This window comes from Entelurus aequoreus, linkage group LG05 (genome assembly GCF_033978785.1).
Source record: "Entelurus aequoreus isolate RoL-2023_Sb linkage group LG05, RoL_Eaeq_v1.1, whole genome shotgun sequence".
NCBI classification, from domain to species: domain Eukaryota; kingdom Metazoa; phylum Chordata; class Actinopteri; order Syngnathiformes; family Syngnathidae; genus Entelurus; species Entelurus aequoreus.
The window spans coordinates 20,706,091-20,728,137 of NC_084735.1; the positions used below are offsets into that span (position 1 = coordinate 20,706,091).

At 38.2% G+C, this 22,047-nt stretch overlaps 1 protein-coding gene across 1 annotated transcript in view; it reads left to right on the forward strand.

Moving 5' to 3' along the window:
* The window catches only part of rnf19b (ring finger protein 19B), a 67,197-nt gene that overhangs the window by 34,125 nt on the left and 11,025 nt on the right, over positions 1–22,047 (forward strand). The window contains exons 3-6 of the mRNA XM_062047374.1: positions 14,593–14,792; positions 14,867–15,011; positions 15,072–15,234; positions 19,364–19,478. Coding sequence (XP_061903358.1) covers positions 14,593–14,792; positions 14,867–15,011; positions 15,072–15,234; positions 19,364–19,478 — 623 coding nt within the window. The remainder of the gene's footprint in view (positions 1–14,592; positions 14,793–14,866; positions 15,012–15,071; positions 15,235–19,363; positions 19,479–22,047) is intronic.

Here is a 22,047-nt window from a genome sequence, read left to right on the forward strand (position 1 = left end):
TATACCGGTATTAGTATAGTACCGCGGTACTAATGAATCATATTCGATACTATACCGCCTCTAAAAATTACCGGTAAACGAACGCCATTGGTGGATCTACACCTAATGATACCAAGTACAGGAGCGTATCTAGTCGATACTGCTATGATTACATCAATATTTTTTAGCATCACAAAATCTTTTGTTTTCTAAAAATGTATATTATATTATGTTTATAAACTCAGGAAATACGTCCCTGGACACATGAGGACTTTGAATATCACCAAATGTATACGATTCTGTAACGACTTGGTATCGGCATGATACCCAAATTTGTGGTATCATCCAAAACTAATGTAAAGCATCCAAACAACAGAAGAATAAGTGATTATTACATTTTAACAGAAATGTAGATAGAACATGTTAGAAGAGAAAGTAAGCAGATATTAACAGTAAATAAACAAGTAGATTAATAATTCATTTTTACCACTCGTCCTTAATCATTTTGACAAAATAATAGAATGATAAATGACACAATATGTCAGCAACTGAATTAGGAGCCTTTGTATACTTACTAATAAAAGACAAGTTGTCTTGAATGTTCACTATTTTATTTAAGGACAAACTTGCAATAAGAAACATGTTTAATGTACTCTAATATTTTTTGTTAAAATAAAGCCAATAATGACATTTTTTGTGGTCCCCTTTATTTAGAAAAGTATGGAAAAGTATCGAAATAAATTTTGGTACTATGACAACACTAATAATATACACTACCGTCCAAAAGTTTGGGGTCACATTGAAATGTCCTTATTTTTGAAGGAAAAGCACTGTACTTTTCAATGAAGATAACTTTAAACTAGTCTTAACTTTAAAGAAATACACTCTATACCAGGGGTGGGCAATTAATTTTTACCGGGGGCCGCATGAGCTACCCGAGCACTGCTGGAGGGCCACATCGACAATATTTCAATTAAATTTTGCTCAATATTATTTTTGATGTATACCGTAAGATAAATAATAATAATAATAATAGTAATACTTCAACATAGTGTGTGTAACAGCATTCCATGACTAATATATATAAATTAACATGAATAATAAATGACAGTAAAATAAGCACACGTATGACTGAGGAGTCATAGTGTAACTTTGTGTGGTGTTTGAGTTGTCCGACTTTTTGTGTGGCCATAAACGCACCAGTGGTTTAGTGCTATGCGTGTTGGTGACAGATGACAAGTTGGTTTTGGCCTGGTTTGTACGGCAGAAAATGACTAGTTTTTCGAGATAGAATTGTTTTACTCATGTTTTTGGTGTGGTTATGTCCGAATATAAACAGTTTTGTTCAATAAAGTGATCGATATAATTCCTGTCCTCGAAGCATCTCGATAGACGTTACAATAATTGAACGGTGTTCAATTGAACGGTGTTGACGAACACCGTTAGGGCCGCTTGTTGTCACTGTCACTCAAAGTTGCATTGCAAAATTACATAGAATAAATATGTTTATTTTGTTTAGAATTCAGATGGGATTTGATTTGGTGCGCGGCATATACTTGCTGCGCGCAGCGGACGCTTGAGCAGTGCACAATTGCGCAGGCACGCACCTTAGGTGAGGGGACGTTGCTTTGCAGTTCATGTGTTGTTGAAAACACGCCATTCCTCATCAACTTTTCTCTTTTTGGCGTCTCGGGTGTAAACCGTGCATCACTTGTCGCTGCATGTGCACCTTCACTCGCAGGTTACACACGGACACACGCCCATAAATAATACTTTTCAAAATAAAAGCTGCACAGTTGTATTGCGCGCAGGACATAGATGTTTTTTCAACTTTATTTTGTAATTGCAGTTGTTCACATTCACTCACAATCACGCATACGTCCACACGGAAGTAATACAAATAACGATTTTCAAAACAAAAGCAGCACCGTTGTATTGCACACTCGACATAGATACTTTTTTAAATTTATTTTGTAATTTATAATTGGCCTCACGCGGGCCGGACAGGGACGCACAAAGGGCCGGATGCGGCCCGCGGCCCGCAGAATGCCCAGGTCTGCTCTATACATTGCTAATGTGGTAAATGACTATTGTAGCTGCAAATGTCTGGTTTTTGGTGCAATATCTACATAGGTGTATATAGGCCATTTCCAGCAACTATCACTCCAGTGTTCTAATGGTACAATGTGTTTGCTCATTGGCTCAGAAGGCTAATTGATGATTAGAAAACCCTTGTGCAATCATGTTCACACATCTGAAAACAGTTTAGCTCGTTACAGAAGCTACAAAACTGACTATCCTTTGAGCAGATTGAGTTTCTGGAGCATCACATTTGTGGGGTCAATTAAACGCTCAAAATGGCCAGAAAAAGAGAACTTTCATCTGAAACTCGACTGTCTATTCTTGTTCTTAGAAATGAAGGCTATTCCACAAAATTGTTTGGGTGACCCCAAACTTTTGAACGGTAGTGTGTATATATACATATATATTAGGGCTGCAACAACTAATCGATTAAAATCGATTTTAAAAATAGTTGCAGATTAATTTAGTCATCGATTCGTTGGATCTATGCTATGCGCATGCGCAGAGGCTACTTTTTAATTTTATTTGTATTTATTTCTTTATTTTTATAATCCTTTATTTATAAACTGCAACATTTACAAACAGCTGAGAAACAATAATCAAAATAAGTATGGTGCCAGTGTGCTGTTTTTTTTCTCAATAAAATACTGGAAAGGATAGAAATGTAGTTTGTCTCATTTATCCGATTAATAATCGATTAATCGAAGTAATAATCGACAGATTAATCGATTATCAAATTAGTTGTTAGTTGCAGCCCTAAAATATATATATAAAACATTTTAAATGTATTATTATAATTTTTTATTTTTTGTGTGCTGCCCTCCAACCCAGTTTTTGATGCAGCACACAAGTAAGGCCAATGGTGGAAGACAAGAGACAAACTCTAAGCGTTAACGTCTGTTACCCTCGCCTTCCTCTCACCGCCGACATGACTCGTCTGGATTTCACAACACGCTGTTGCTTCGGGTGACCGCCACTCGGTCAGATAAGGACAAGCGGAGGAAGTTGTAGGTGTCGGAAGGTGAAAGTGGAAGTGGTTTAAAGGCCTGCTAGTGTGGAAGGAGGAGGAGCCTTTTTGGCTTTGATGAGATGTTTTCTGGAAGGGATGAGAGGCGTTGGTTTCATCATGATGTGTGTGTGTGTGTGTGTGTGTGTGTGTGTGTGTGTGTGTGTGTGTGTGTGTGTGTGTGTGTGTGTGTGTGTGTGTGTGTGTGTGTGTGTGTGTGTGTGTGTGTGTGTGTGTGTGTGTGTGTGTGTGTGTGTGTGTGTGTGTGTGTGTGTGTTCTGGCAATGCTTACTTAATGGAGACATCGCTCTGTTTACACAGTCACCTTTAGGGGACCTCTGACGGTATGGGGACAAAAAAACAGGTCCACTAAAGGGAAACCTTTTTAAATGATAGTCAGATCCATTCTGAAGATGCCGAAGTGATTTTTAAGCTTTGGCCCATAAAACATGTTTACTGGTTAGTTTGAGTGTGAGACATTTGCACAGCAGCCCCCTCACCGGGCTGTAGCTGGTACTGGTACTGGTACATTTGTTATCCTGGCATTAATAGTACTGTGGTTCTGTATGGTATCCATCCTTAGTTAAAATCAATATATTTTTCCAAAAACAAAATCTGGTTTAGTGTTCCTTAGGATGACATTTTCATACAGCATGATTATAAAACATTATTACCTTAAAGCAGGGGTGTCCAAACTTTTTCCACTGAGGACCGCACACGTAAAAATTTAAGCATGTGCGGGGGCCATTTTGATATTTTTCATTTTCAAACCATAACAAAATATATGGATTTTTTTTTTTTAACCTTTAGGGCTCCCGGGGACTATAAAGGGTCTCAGTCATTAAAACGTTCAAAATAAGTCAAATTATTATTTTTGTTTTTTATTTATTAACGCTTACAGTAAATCTCTATATCAACTTCAGGTTGATAAACAGTAAAAAAAAAAAAAAAAAAAAAAAGGTTTTATGCCTTTTCTGTCAAAGACAACTTTGTTTTTTATAGCAAAACTGGAAATATGAAGTATTTAGTAATTAGAGCTCTAAAAGATCAATAATACAGGACACCATTGATTTTAATTATTTAATATTTTTGAGAAATCAGTGAAAATATTAATAAAATCCCACAAAATATATTTGGGATCCAAAAGGTCCCCCACTCATAAAGTGATACATTTTTATTAGATGTTCTTTTATTTTCAACACTTAAGTTACGAGATCAACTTCAGATATATCTGTCGATTTTACGTTTGAACTATTATTTTGTTTGTTTTTATGCTCTTTTGTCAAAGAAAACATTGATGTTTTCATATGGCAACCACCCCAATATATGAAATATTTTTTCCCCATAAAACATTTTAAAGTGACATTATTGAAGTAATTGGAGCCTTGAATAGGTCAATAATTCATTATAAGATATATTTTTTTTGTCTTTTTTTTTGTGGGAGCAATGGCAAAAAAAAGAAAAATAAAGAAAGACAAAAGGGAAAAAAACAGCCTGCATGGCAGCTTTGTGTCAACATTGCAACTTTTTCTCGTTAGATTTCACCTCATTCCACTTTTTAAAATGTTTTTTTTTTTAATTTTTGCAATACTATCAATTTTGCAATTTTTGCAGAATGTGTGGCGGGCCGTTAAACAATTAGCTGCGGGCCGCAAATGGCCCCCGGGCCACACTTTGGTCACCCCTGCCTTAAAGTATGATTCACATTCAGAATTTTCCATCCTTCTATAAATGGTAGTTTGAGTTGCAGACAACTTCATTACTGCTAAACAGCAGTTTTCAGTAATGTCACAGAAGATGCAGGATTTGCTTTAAAGGCCTACTGAAATGAAATTTTTTAATTTAAACGGGGATAGCAGATCCATTCTATGTGTCAAACTTGATCATTTCGCGATATTGCCGTATTTTTGCTGAAAGGATTTAGTAGAGAACATCGACGATAAAGTTCGCAACTTTTGGTCGCTGATAAAAAAAAGCCTTGCCTGTACCGGAAGTAGCGTGACGTCGCAGGTTGAAAGGCTCCTCACATTTCTCCATTGTTTACACCAGCAGCGAGAGCGATTCGGACCGAGAAAGCGACGATTACCCCATTAATTTGAGCCAGGATGAAAGATTCGTGGATGAGGAACGTGAGAGTGAAGGACTAGAGAGCAGTGCAGGACGTATCTTTTTTTCGCTCTGACCGTAACTTAGGTACAAGTTGGCTCATTGGATTCCACACTTTCTCCTTTTTCTATTGTGGATCACGGATTTGTATTTTAAACCACCTCGGATACTATATCCTCTTAAAATGAGAGTCGAGAACGCGAAATGGACATTCACAGTGACTTTTATCTCCACGACAATACATCGGCGAAGCACTTTAGCTACGGAGCTAACGTGATAGCATCGGGCTTAAATGCAGATAGAAACAGAAGAAATAAACCCCTGACTGGAAGGATAGACAGGCACTCAGCAACAAAGGGTTGGAGTTGGGGGTTAAATCACCAAAAATGATTCCCGGGCGCGGCGCCGCTGCTGCCCACTGCTCCCCAAGGGGATGGGACAAATGCAGAGGACAAATTTCACCACATCTAGTGTGTGTGTGACAATCATTGGTACTTTAATCTTTAATCTTAAAATCAACAATACTATTAAACCATGGACATGTAAATACACAGTTAATGCTTTCCAGCCTGGCGAAGCTTAACAATGCTGTTGCTAACGACGCCATTGAAGCTAACTTAGCTACAGGACCTCACAGAGCTATGCTAAAAACATTAGCTATCCACCTACGCCAGCCAGCCCTCATCTGCTCATCAACACCCGTGCTCACCTGCGTTCCAGCGATCGACGGAGCGACGAAGGATTTCACCCGATCATCGATGCGGTCGGCGGCTAGCGTCGGATAGCGCGTCTGCTATCCTCAAAGTCCTCTTGGTTGTGTTGCTGCAGCCAGCCGCTAATACACCGATCCCAGCTACAGCTTTCTTCTTTGCAGTCTCCATTGTTCATTAAAGAAATTGCAAAAGATTCACCAGAATACTGTGGAATTTTGCGATGAAAACACAGCTGTTTGTATTGGGATACAATGTGTCCCAATACTTCCGTTTCAACCATTGACATCACGCGCATACGTCATCATACATAGACGTTTTCAACCGGAAGTTTAGCGGGAAATTTAAAATTGCACTTTATAAGTTAACCCGGCCGTATTGGCATGTGTTGCAATGTTAAGATTTCATCATTGATATATAAACTATCAGACTGCGTGGTCGGTAGTAGTGAGTTTCAGTAGGCTTTTAATAGTACTGTGATTCTGTATGGTATCCATCCTTAGTTAAAACTAATATATTTTTCCAAAAACAAAATCTGGTTTAGTGTTCCTTAGGATGACATTTTCATACAGCATGATTATAACACATTATTACCTTAAAGTATGATTCACATTCAGAATTTTCCATCCTTCTATATATGCTAGTTGGAGTTGCAGACAACTTCATTACTGCTAAACAGCAGTTTTCAGTAATGTCACAGAAGATGCAGGATTTGCTTTAACATTTAAGTGGTGAAACTTCCTACTTACATTGTTGTCAAATGGCCTCCACACAGAACTGGGAGCACATGTCACAATGTCCTGATAAGCGCAAAACACCTCCAACCAAAGGTTGTGTGTGTGTGTGCGTGTTTGCGCGTGCGTCAGCAGTATCGTGGCCCGCCCGCCTGCTGACCTCAATACTTAGCGGGATGATGCTGTCTGACGCCAGCGCTGACTCACCCCATTCTCCGAATCATCAGGCGCAGCCGTCGCACAAGACTGCAGCTGCAGCTCCACAACACCGAGTTTGCACCAGCTGTCACCGCTCGCCCACACGGGCCACACCTTCCCAGGCTTATGTTCAAGTCGATTATGTATCGATATCTTTTCATTTGAGCAATATCGATTGGAAGGAAATTAAAATGTCATATCACGGACGGTTATCGTGACCAAAATGATCATTAGTATCGCAGTATTGTTCAAAGTGCTCCAAAAGTACTTAGACTAGGGGTGTCCAAACTTTTTCCAGTGAGGGCCGCACACGGAAAAATTAAAGCATGTGGGGGCCATTTTGATATTTTTCATTTTCAAACCATAACAAAATATATGCATTTTTTATTTATTTTACCTTTAGGGATCCCGGGGACCATAAAGGGTCTCAGTCATTAAAATGTTAAAAAATAAGTCAGATTATTACTATTTTTTCAATTATTTAACACTTACAGTACATTTCTATATCAACTTCAAGTTGATATAAAGTACTACAAATTAAAAAAAAATGTTTTATGGCTTTTCTGTCAAAAACAACTCAGTTTTTTTTATAGTAAAACTGAAATATGCAGTATTTAGTAATTAGAGCCCTAAAAGATCAATAATGCAGGACACCATTGATTTTAATTCTTTCATATTTTTGAGTGATCACAGTGAAAAGATAAATAAAAAATCACTAAATATATTTGGGATCCAAAAGGTGCCCCACTCATAAAGTGATACATTTTTATTAGGTTTTTCTTTTACTTTCAACACTTAAGTTACGAGATCAACTTCAGATATATCTGTCCATTTTATGCTGGAACTATTATTTTGTTTGTTTTATGCGCTTTTGTCAAAGAAAACTTTTATGTTTTTATATGGCTACTACACAATGTATGCAATATTTACCACATAAAACATTTTAAAGTGAAATATTTGAAGTAATTGGAGCCTTGAAAATAATTCATTATAACATGGATTTTTTGGTCTTTTTTTTTTTTTTTTTTTTTGAGCAATGGCAAAAAAAGAAAAATGAAGAAAGACAAAAGAAAAAAAACAGCCTGCATGGCAGCTTTTGTGTCAACATTGCAACTTTTTCTCGTTAGATTTCACCTCATTCCACTTTTTTTAATGTTCTTTTTTATTTTTTCAATAGTATTTGCAGAATGTGTGGCGGGCCGGTAAACAATTAGCTGCGGGCCGCAAATGGCCGCACTTTGGACACCCCTGACTTAGACACACACGGAAATCTTTCAACCAACTTATTTTTTTTAGTAACTAAAATAAATACACACTGTTTGAAAAAACTGTATTTTGCATGTTTTGTGTCTCTTATGCTTCGCTGATAGTGCTTCAGTCCTAATATGTCATCTGCTTTAATGGCCAAGTTTTCAAACCATTCATATTAGGGCTGCAACTAACAACTCATTTGATAATCCATTAATCTGTCGATTATTACTTCGATTAATCGATTAATAATCGGATAAAAGAGACAAACTACATTTCTATCCTTTCCAGTACTTTATTGGAAAAAAACAGCATACTGGCACCATACTTATTTTGATTATTGTTTCTCAGCTGTTTGTAAATGTTGCAGTTTATAAATAAAGGTTTATTTTAAAAAAAATAGCCTCTGCGCATGCGCATAGAATAGATACAACGAATCGATTAGTAAATTAATCGGCAACTATATTATCGGCCGATAAATGCTTTAAAATGTAATATCGGAAATTATCGGTATCGTTTTTTTAAATTATCGGTATCGTTTTTGTTTTGTTTTTTATATTAATATTCATATTATATATTAATATTTTGGTTCCTACATTATATATCAATATATATCAATACAGTCTGCAAGGGATACAGTCCGTAAGCGCACATGATTGTGCGTGCTGCTGGTCCACTAATAGTACTAACCTTTAATAGTTAATTTTACTCATTTTCATTAATTACTAGTTTCTATGTAACTGTTTTTATATTGTTTTACTTTCTTTTTTATTCAAGAAAATGTTTTTAATTTATTTATCTTATTTTATTTGATTAATTTTTAAAAAAAAGGACCTTATCTTCACCATACCTGGTTGTCCAAATTAGGGATACTAATGTGTTAATTCCACGACTGTATACATCAGTATCGGTTGATATCGGTATTGGTAATTAAAGAGTTGGACAATATCGGAATATTGGATATCGGCAAAAAGCCATTATCGGACATCCCTAATTTTTATAATCGATTTTAATCGATTTAATCGATTAGTTGTTGCAGCCCTAATTCATATATTGTTTTCTACAGCAAAATGCATCTATTTATTAAACTTCAACTTCTTATTCTTCTTCTCCAGATTTTGGCGTGCTTTACCTTCCACATTTTTAACCTGATTCAAACTGTTCCAACTTCAAACTGTTGAGCCTATTCGGGAATCGCAAGCTTTCCCTTGACAAATTCCAAAAATTCCCAGATTTCCAGGTTTGATGAATTGGCCAGTTTTCAAATTTCCACATTTTTCAACCAATTTAAAACCGTTCCACCTTCATCATATTCCACTCATCCTGGACATTCAAACTATTTTTTCAAGTTCCAAAAAATTCCAGGAATTCCCAGAATTCCCCATTTTTTCAAACCCTTTTTTGACCCTTTTTTCTGGCGACTATTCCTTTCACATTTTTCAACCCACTTCAACCGTTTCACCCTCCAAACATTCGTCTTAATCAGGACAAAAGACAGTGTTTTTTTTAACTGAAAAAATTCCCAGTTTTCCCAAAATTCCAGGAATTCCTTAATACCATTTCTCAATTAAAAATGTTACTACTTCAACATTTCTCGACCGATTTGAAAAGTTCCAACAACAACCATTTCAACTCATTCAGACCCTTCAAGTTTTTTACCATTTTCAAAAAAATTCCCGCTTTTCCCCGAAAAAAACCCAAAAAACGTCCACCATAAAAAATTTATATTATATGTATATGTGTATTAGGGCTGCAACTAGCGATTAATTTCATAATCGATTAATCTGTCGATTATTACTTCGATTGATCGATTAATAATCGGATAAAAGAGACCAACTACATTTCTATCCTATCCAGTATTTTATTGAAAAAAAACAGCATACTGGCACCATACTTATTTTGATTATTGTTTTTCAGCTGTTTGTAAATGTTGCAGTTTATAAATAAAGGTTTATTAAAAAATATATATATATTTTTTTTGTAATAAAAAAAATAAATAAATAAAAACTGTGCGCATAGCATAGATCCAACGAATTGATGACTAAATTAATCGGCAACTATTTTAATAATCGATTAGTTGTTGCAGCCCTAATGTGTATGTATGTATATATATATATGTGTATGTATGTATGTGTATATATATATGTGTGTGTGAGTATATATATATATATATGTGTGTGTTTGGGAATAAGCGGTAGAAAATGGATGGATGGATGGATGTGTGTTTATGTGTATATATGTGTATATATGTGTATATACGTATATAAATGTGTATATACATATACGTGAGTGTGTGTGTGTGTGTGTGTGTGTGTGTGTGTGTGTGTGTGTGTGTGTGTGTGTGTGTGTGTGTGTGTGTGTGTGTGTGTGTGTGTGTGTGTGTGTGTGTGTGTGTGTGTGTGTGTGTGTGTGTGACGTTTGGTTCTTTTATGAATTTATTATGGGTCTACTGAAAATGTGAGCAAATGTGCTGGGTCAAAAGTATACATACAGCAATGTTAATATTTGCTTACATGTCCCTTGGCAAGTTTCACTGCAATAAGGCGCTTTTGGTAGCCATCCACAAGCTTCTGCTTGCATTTTTGACCACTCCTCTTGACAATATTGGTGCAGTTCAGCTAAATGTGTTGGTTTTCGGACATGGACTTGTTTCTTCAGCATTGTCCACACGTTTAGGTCAGAACTTTGGGAAGTGCCATTCTAAAACCTTCATTCTAGCCTGATTTAGCCATTCCTTTACCACTTTTGACGTGTGTTTGGGGTCATTGTCCTGTCGGAACACCCAACTGCGCCCAAGACCCAACCTCCGGGCTGATGATTTTAGGTTGTCCTGAAGAATTTGGAGGTAATCCTCCTTTTTCATTGTCCCATTTACTCTCTGTAAAGCACCAGTTCCATTGGCAGCAAAACTGGCCCAGAGCATAAAACTACCACCACCATGCTTGACAGTTGGCATGGTGTTCCTGGGATTAAAGGCCTCACCTTTTCTCCTCCAAACATATTGCTGGGTATTGTGGCCAAACAGCTCAATTTTTGTTTCATCTGACATCACATGGACAAAGATAAGAACTTCTGGAGGAAAGTTCTGTGGTCAGATGAAACAAAATACAAAATACCCAGCAATATGTTTGGGGGAGAAAAGGTAAGACCTTTAACTATATATCTTTTTAATAAAAAATGTTGTGAAAATATTACACAAAAATAAAATAAATATACAGTACAGGCCAAAAGTTTGGACACCCCTTCTCCTCATTCAATGTGTTTTTCTCTATTTTCATGACTATTTACATTGTAGATTGTCACTGAAGGCATCAAAACTATGAATGAACACATATGGAGTTTATGTACTTCACAAAAAAAGGTGAAATAACTGAAAGCATGTTTTCTATTCGAGTTTCTTCAAATTAGCCACCCTTTGCTCTGATTACTGCTTTGCACACTCTTGGCATTCTCTCCATGAGCTTCAAGAGGTAGTCACCAGAAAGGGTTTTCACTAGAGATGTCCGGTAATGGCTTTTTTGCCGATATTGTCCAACTCTTAATTACCGATTCCGATATCAACAGATACCGATATATATACAGTCGTGGAATTAACACATTATTATGCCTAATTTTGTTGTGATGCCCCGCTGGATGCATTAAACAATGTAACAAGGTTTTCCAAAATAAATCAACTCAAATTATGGAAAAAAAATGCCAACATGGCACTGCCATATTTATTATTGAAGTCACAAAGTGCATTATTTTTTTTTAACATGCCTCAAAACAGCAGCTTGGGATTTGGGACGTGCTCTCCCTGCGAGAGCATGAGGAGTTTGAGGTGGGCGGGGTTGGGCGTGGGGGGTGTATATTGTAGCGTCCCTGAAGAGTTAGTGCTGCAAGGGGTTCTGGGTATTTGTTCTGTTGTGTTTATGTTGTGTCACGGCGCGGATGTTCTCCCGAAATGTGTTTGTCATTCTTGTTTGGTGTGGGTTCTGTCATGTCTGTGTGATCATGTTTTGTTTTAGTCATGTTTTGTTTTGTTTAGTTATTGGACTCTTTAATTTCTGTTTACGCTCCATTGTTTTTGTTTCCATGACTACCCATTAGTTTTCACCTGTCCTCATCACGCACCTGTCTCACGCTTTGCACTCGCACACCTGTCACTAATCATGTCACTGCTATTTAAGCCTGTCTGTTTCTGTTGTTCGTCCTGGTGACATTATCCTTTCATACCATGCTATCTACCTATCCATCCATGCTACTGCTACCCATGATATTCATGTCCACTATAGTTCATGCCTCATGCTATGCCACAGTAAGTTGAGTTGAGTTGAGTTGAGTTTGAGTTTATTTCGAACATGCAAGCATACAACATGATACATCACAATTTCCAGTTTCTCTTTTCAACATGTTCGAAAAGGAGTAGGAAGAAGCAGAGCTTATTTAATCCTACCCCTTTTCTTTTACATAACAGTTGCTAAACTCTTTTGTTCACTTCCTGTTCTCAATTTATTCACAATGTACTCCATAAGTAATCACAATAAAAATAAAGAGATAAATAATAATTGGTGAAGTAAGTTACATTTCATATGATGAGATAAGTAAGATTATTTTGAGAGTGAAAGAATGGATGAATTAAATAAATAAATTCAGAATGTTTATCATGGTTCTTCTTCTTTGTACTTTATAAACACTTTAAGTTTGAAGAGTTTCTTGAAGTGGATCATATTAGTACATTGTTTGATTGCTTTGCTTAATCCATTCCATAATTGAATTCCACATACTGATATACTGAAGGTCTTAAGTGTTGTACGTGCGTACAAATGTTTTAAATTACATTTTTCTCTAAGATTATATTTCTCCTCTTTTTTTGAGAAGAATTGTTGTACATTCTTGGGTAGCAGGTTATAGTTTGCTTTGTGTATAATTTTAGCTGTTTGCAAATTCACTATGTCGTGGAATTTCAGTATCTTTGATTCAATAAATAAAGGATTTGTATGTTCTTTATATCCAACATTATGTATTATTCTAACTGATCTTTTTTGTAAGTGTTTTTGTTTCGTGTTATTAGTTAATTGCCTTTGTGCTAGTTTTTTGGTTTCATAGTTTGTTCTCCGCCATTGTGCGCGCCATTTGTTTAAACCTTTTTGAGCTTTTTTGAGTTAAAATATTAAAGATGTCACTACCTTCACGTCAAGTCCAGTCCAAGTTCACTTGCATCTCGGGAAAACAACCACTCCATAGTCCACGTCCTGACATTATGTCACCAGCACGAACAACAGAAACAGACAGGCTTAAATAGCAGTGACATGATTAGTGACAGGTGTGCGAGTGCAAAGCGTGAGACAGGTGCGTGACGAGGACAGGTGAAAACTAATGGGTAGTCATGGATACAAAAACAATGGAGCGTAAACAGAAACTAAACAGTCCAATAACTAAACAAAACAAAACATGACTAAAACAAAACATGATCACACAGACATGACAGGTTCACAGTGTGGCGCATATTTGTAACAGTGTTAAAGTTGTTTATACGGCCACCCTCAGTGTGACCTGTATGGCTGTTGACCAAGTATGCTTGGATTCACTTGTGTGAAAAGCCGTAGATATTATGTGATTGGGCCAGCCACGCAAAGGCAGTGCCTTTAAGGCACGCCCCCAATATTGTTGTCTGGGTGGAAATCGGGAGAAATTCGGGAGAATGGTTGCCCCGGGTGATTTTCGGGAGGGGCACTGAAATTCGGCAGTCTTCCGGGAAAATCGGAAGGGTTGGCAAGTATCATACATTTTCCTTTTTGAAACCGATACCGATAATTTCCGATATTACATTTTAAAGCATTTATCGGCCGATAATATCGGCAGTCCGATATTATCGGACATCTCTAGTTTTCACTTCACAGGTGTCATAGTTTTGATGCCTTCAGTGACAATCTAGTAATAATAAATAGATTGTAATAAATAGTAAATAGTCATGAAAATAAAGAAAACACATTGAAATGAGAATGTACGTCCAAACTTTTGGCCTGTACTGTACATTTAAAAAAACGGTGCCTTTTCTTCCCTTGCCCTCCAACGTTTGGTGTAAATTGCTTCTACTCGCGTTGGCGTTAATGCCGCTAAGCAAACAACAAACCCGGAGGTAATAATAGAAGCGACGGTTTGAGCCAGGACGCATTCCCCGGTTGTCAATCCGCTCGCTGCGGTTGTCTGGCGAGGCCTCGGCGGGCACGACTGGCCTATCAAGTGCTGTCTGCGCTGGCTGTCAGTTGCTATGACAACCACAGATGCAAAGTAGAGGGCGTGTTGCCAGGGGTGACGGGGCTTTCATTGAACACATCGGTGCACACCAGCGGCGCTCTGCGCGCGGTACACTGTACCGTGTGTTGTGTTATCGGCCCGACGTGTGTGTGTGTGTGTGTGTGTGCGCGCTCAGCGGCATTCCCCCAACACAACACTGGCGTTCACAAACCCGTCCGCCTGCAACCTTTTCCTCTTCCCGTCCACCGTTCCATCCTCGTGACTCGTGTCTATTTCCCGCCGTCTTCAGGTTCGCCGTCATCGCCTCGGGCTGCGCCAGCTGTCCCCGGCTGGTGTGCCGCAGAGAGGGCTGCGGCGCCGAGTTCTGCTACCACTGCAAGCAGGCCTGGCACCCCAACCAGACCTGCGACTCGGCGCGCCAGCAGAGGGCGCAGTCCCTGCACACGCACAGCAACCACTCGCCCAGCTACACGCAAGAGCAGGGCGCCGGTACGTGACATCAACACACACACACACGCGAGAAAGAATGAGGTGGAAATGTTTGTACTGGTGCGTGTCCCCAGCTGACGACATCAAGCCGTGCCCCCGCTGCGGCGCCTACATCATCAAGATGAACGACGGCAGCTGCAACCACATGACGTGCGCCGTGTGCGGCTGCGAGTTCTGCTGGCTGTGCATGAAGGAGATCTCCGACCTGCATTACCTCAGGTAGCGCCGCCCCGCCCCCCTCTGTGAGCTCAGCTGATCCCTGCGTCTCCTCCTCCGCAGTCCGTCTGGCTGCACCTTCTGGGGCAAGAAGCCGTGGAGCAGGAAGAAGAAGATCCTGTGGCAGCTCGGGACCCTCATCGGCGCCCCGGTGGGCATCACGCTCATCGCGGGCATCGCCGTCCCCGCCATGGTCATCGGCATCCCGGTTTATGTCGGCCGCAAGGTGGGAGTTGTGGTCGTCTACTTTTACTGCAGCTGCCCTGCAATAAACACACACTCTTTCTTCTCAACATGCCTTCTGGAAATTTGCTTAGTCATTTTGTCAAAGAAGAACCCAAACTACAACACAAACACTTTGCACTTGATGTATAACCCAAACTACAACACACACATTGCACTTGATGTATAACCCAAACTACAACACACACATTGCACTTGATGTATAACCCAAACTACAACACACACACTTTGCACTTGATGTATAACCCAAACTACAACACACGCATTGCACTTTATGTATAATCCAAACTACAACACACACATTGCACTTGATGTATAACCCAAACTACAACACACACATTGCACTTGATGTATAACTCAAACTACAGCACACACACTTTGCACTTGATGTATAATCCAAACTACAACACACACATTGCACTTGATGTATAATCCAAACTACAACACAACCATTGCACTTGATGTATAACTCAAACTACAACACACACTTTGCACTTGATGTATAATCCAAACTACAACACACACATTGCATTTGATGTATAACCCAAACTACAACACATTGCACTTGATGTATAACCCAAACTACAACACACACATTGCATTTGATGTATAACCCAAACTACAACACATTGCACTTGATGTATAACCCAAACTACAACACATTGCATTTGATGTATAATCCAAACTACAACACACACACTTTGCACTTGATGTATAACCCAAACTACAACACACACATTGCACTTGATGTATAATCCAAACTACAACACACACATTGCACTTGATGTATAACCCAAACTACAACACACACATTGCAATTGATCTATAACTCAAACTACAACACACACACTTTGCACTTGATGTATAATCCAAACTACAACACACACATTGCACTTGATGTATAATCCAAACTACAACACACACATTGCACTTGATGTATAACTCAAACTACAACACACACACTTTGCACTTGATGTATAATCCAAACTACAACACACACATTGCACTTGATGTATAATCCAAACTACAACACACACATTGCAATTGATGTATAATCCAAACTACAACACACACATTACACTTGATGTATTACCCAAACTACAACACACACACATAATGAACTTCGTGTATAACACAAACTACAACACACACACACAAGATGAACTTCACACACACATACACATTATGAAGTTTGTGTACAACCCAGACTACAACACACACACATTACACTTGATGTATAACCCAAACTACAACACACACACTTAATGAACTTGGTGTATAACTCAAACTACAACACACACACACACACACACACACACACACACATAATTAACTTAGTGTATAACTCAAACTACAACACACACATTGCACTTGATGTATAACCCAAACTACAACACACACATTGCACTTGATGTATAATCCAAACTACGACACACACATTACACTTGATGTATAACCCAAACTACAACACACACACATTGCACTTGGTGTATAACCCAAACTACAACACACACACATTGCACTTGGTGTATAACCCAAACAACAACACACGCCAATTGCACTTGACGTATAATCCAAACTACAACACACACATAATGAACTTAGTGTATAACCCAAACTACAACACACACATTACACTTGATGTAGAACCCAAAATACAACACACGCACATTGCACTTGGTGTATAACCCAAACTACAACACACGCCAATTGCACTTGACGTATAATCCAAACTACAACACACACATAATGAACTTAGTGTATAACCCAAACTACAACACACACATTACACTTGATGTAGAACCCAAAATACAACACACGCACATTGCACTTGACGTATAATCCAAACAACACACACACACACATAATGAATTTGGTGTATAACCCAGACTACAACACAGATACTGCACTTGATGTGTAAATGAAACTACAAAACACACACACATAATGCACTTGATTTATAACCCAAAGTACAACACACACTTAATGCACTTGGTGTATAACCCAAACTACAACACACACCAATTGCACTTGATGTATAATCCAAACTACAACACACACACATAATGAACTTGGTGTATAACCCAAACTACAGCACACACATTACACTTGATGTAGAACCCAAAATACAACACACGCACATTGCACTTGACGTATAATCCAAACTACAACATACCGGTACACACACATAATGAATTTGGTGTATAACCCAGACTACAACACAGATTCTGCACTTGATGTGTAACCGAAACTACAAAACACACACACATACTGCACTTGATTTATAACCTAAACTACAACACACTTAATGCACTTGATGTATAACCCAAACTACAACACACACATAATGCACTTGATGTACAACCCAAACTACAACACACACTTAATGCACTTGATGTATAACCCAAACTACAACACACTTAATGCACTTGATGTATAACCCAAACTACAACACACATTTAATGCACTTGATGTATAACCCAAACTACAACACACACTTAATGCACTTGATGTATAACCCAAACTACAACACACACTTAATGCACTTGATGTACAACCCAAACTACAACACACACATAATGCACTTGATGTATAACCCAAACTACAACACACTTAATGCACTTGATGTATAACCCAAACTACAACACACACTTAATGCATTTGATGTATAACCCAAACTACAACACACACTTAATGCATTTGACGTATAACCCAAACTACAACACTCACACATAATGCATTTGATGTATAACCCAAACTACAACACACACTTAATGCACTTGATGTATAACCCAAACTACAACACACACTTAATGCACTTGATGTATAACCCAAACTACAATACACACTTAATGCACTTGATGTACAACCCAAACTACTACACACACATAATGCACTTGATGTATAACCCAAACTACAACACACTTAATGCACTTGATGTATAACCCAAACTACAACACACACTTAATGCATTTGATGTATAACCCAAACTACAACACACACTTAATGCACTTGATGTATAACCCAAACTACAACACACACTTAATGCACTTGATGTATAACCCAAACTACAACATACACCTAATGCACTTGACATATAACCCAAACTACAACATACACCTAATGCACTTGACATATAACCCAAACTACAACACACACTTAATGCACTTGATGTATAACCCAAGCTACAACACACACACTTAATGCACTTGATGTATAACCCAAACTACAACACACACTTAATGCACTTGATGTATAACCCAAACTACAACACACACTTAATGCACTTGATGTACAACCCAAACTACAACACACACATAATGCACTTGATGTATAACCCAAACTACAACACACTTAATGCACTTGATGTATAACCCAAACTACAACACACACTTAATGCATTTGATGTATAACCCAAACTACAACACACACTTAATGCATTTGACGTATAACCCAAACTACAACACTCACACATAATGCATTTGATGTATAACCCAAACTACAACACACACTTAATGCACTTGATGTATAACCCAAACTACAACACACACTTAATGCACTTGATGTATAACCCAAACTACAATACACACTTAATGCACTTGATGTACAACCCAAACTACTACACACACATAATGCACTTGATGTATAACCCAAACTACAACACACTTAATGCACTTGATGTATAACCCAAACTACAACACACACTTAATGCATTTGATGTATAACCCAAACTACAACACACACTTAATGCACTTGATGTATAACCCAAACTACAACACACACTTAATGCACTTGATGTATAACCCAAACTACAACATACACCTAATGCACTTGACATATAACCCAAACTACAACATACACCTAATGCACTTGACATATAACCCAAACTACAACACACACTTAATGCACTTGATGTATAACCCAAGCTACAACACACACACTTAATGCACTTGATGTATAACCCAAACTACAACAACTCCAGATTTTGCAAGCGAGTAAAGTGAGATGAATGAATCTAAGCGACAGAAAGAAGTGAATCACATCTAACAAACACCTAAAGTGCATGCATGATACACTGCGCAGCAGCTCAAGCCTTTGTTTGTTTGCTACAGATCCACGCTCACTACGAGCTGAAGAAAGCGTCTCGCCACAGGAGGAACTTGGCCATCACGGCGGGCGTGGCCTTGTCCGTCCTTTCCGCTCCCGTCATCGCGGCCGTCAGCGTGGGTGAGAAAGTCGCTCAAAGTGTTTTTTGCCGATATTCCGATATTGTCCAACTCTTAATTACCCATTCCGATATCAACTGATAGCGATATATACAGTCGTGGAATGAACACATTATTATGCCTAATTTTGTTGTGATGCCCCGCTGGATGCATTAAACAATGCAACTTTACCATGAATTTATTAAAGTTGAAAAACTTATTGGGGTGTTACCATTTAGTGGTCAATTGTACGGAATATGTACTGTACTGTGCAATCTACTAATACAAGTCTCAATCAATCAATCAAAAACAAGGTTTTCCAAAATAAAAGAACAACTTCAATTCCAGTTATGAAAAAAAAAGTGCCAACATGGCACTGCCATATTTATTATTGAAGTCACAAAGTGCATTATTTTTTTTTAACATGCCTCAAAACAGCAGCTTGGAATTTGGGACATGCTCTCCCTGAGATAATCCTGACACCCACTACAACTATGGGAAATACTATACTTTGACTTTCACAAAGTGCATTATTTTTTTTATTTTTTTTTAAAACAGCTACAAAAACAATGAAGGCACACAGCTTCAGTCCAGAGTATACTAGAGGAATAAAGTAAACAATAACATAGTCCTCCTTTAGTATACTGTGTAACAGGAAATGATAAACTGCGCTCAATCTGCCCTGCTCTAACGTATTTGTATGAGTGACACAAATGTGCTGCAAGCCGGTGGTGAGTGCTTGAAGTGGCCTAGCAGTCATCCATCCATCCATCCATTTTCCACCGCTTGTCCCTTTGGGCGGAGTCTTTAAGCGACAACTGTGTGGTACTACTTTTTTTCCGGTGTTTGCTTTCCGTCCATCTTCCGCTTGTATTCATTGTGTATCTCCTTATGATTCTTGAAGAGGTGGGGGATGAAATTGCTCGTGTTAAAGGAAGACGTCTCGGTCAACGTTCCCTCTAAGGTGCGCGCTCACGCGTCATCAGCGCACTGCAAATTAATGCCACGCAGAAAATCAAAAATCCCATCCGAACTTTAAACAAGATAAACACATTACAATGCAACTCTGTGAGTGACAGGTGACAACAAGAGTGGCCCCAATGAATAAAACAATCTTTGACAAGAGTGGCCCCAATGAATAAAACAATCTTTGTCAACACAGTTCAATTATCGTCTATTTAGACACTTAACGGACAGGAATTCCATTAATCACTTTATTGAGCAAAACGGTTTGTAACCACACCAAAAGCGTGAGTAAAAAAAACTTTTATCTATAAAAACTGGTAATTTTCTGCCTTACAAACCAGGCTTAAACCAACTTTGTCATCCGTCGTTTCAACAGAAGCCGCTCGCTCTGTCTCACCTGCACCAACACACGCACTCATGGCACTTAGCCAGTGTTGCATTTATGGCCACACAAAAAGTCGGACAATCCCAACGCCACACAATGTGTAAATGCCAGGTTGTAACACTCTGACTCCACAATCCGATGTGTGCTTATTTTACTGCCATTTATTAAGAATGTTGATCTAAGGATATTATTCATGAAATATTGTCACTAGATTTCATAAATGCTAATAAAAAGAAGTATTTTACAGACAGAAAGTTACAGGAACTAAATGTATCTCTGAAAGGGGTAACGTTTCTTTTAAAGGCAGGACCCGCAGCCAGACATACAATGCTAGCACATGAAAAACATGTTTTTTTTGTTATTGTCATTGTAAGAGGGCAAAATCACTTATATTAGAAAATTATTTTAATAGAACATTAAATTGTTATGATGTCAGGTTTCAGTGTTTCCCACACATTCATTTATTTGTGGCGGCCCGCCACGAAAGAATTACGTTCACCACAAATAGATTTTTTGTATTTATTTTTTTTTTTTTTTTTGTCCTGTCCAGCTTCTCAGGCAAATCATATAGTTGATGTAGATGCCCATATAAGCTGTTCAGATTTACTTTACAAAAGAGAAGTGTAGGATACTTCTCTTGTTGCCTTATTTGTATTTGACCACTACTGTTTTCTGTTTATTTGTTACTGACTGTGGCAGGACACCTGTGCCTCTGTTTCACTTTATGTTGCTGGTAAATAATATGGTTGTAGTAGTAGGCTAAAGTTAAATTATTTAGTATGCACTAATTAAAGGGGCAGCGCTTTAAGAGACATTTTAGCTTTTATATTTTATAAGATATATTTTTTGTAAGAACCACAATTAAAGGCCTACTGAAATGAATTTTTTTAATTTAAACGGGGATAGCAGATCTATTCTATGTGTCATACTTGATCATTTCGCGATATTGCCATATTTTTGCTGAAAGGATTTAGTATAGAACAACGACGATAAAGATTGCAACTTTTGGTATCTGATAAAAAAAAGGCTTGCCCCTACCGGAAGTAGCGTGACGTAGTCAGTTGAACATATACGCAAAGTTCCCTATTGTTTACAATGATGGCCGCATGAAGTGAGAGAGATTCGGACCGAGAAAGCGACAATTTCCCCATTAATTTGAGCGAGGATGAAAGATTTGTGGATGAGTAAAGTGCAAGTGAAGGACTAGTGGGGAGTTGAAGCTATTCAGATAGGGAAGATG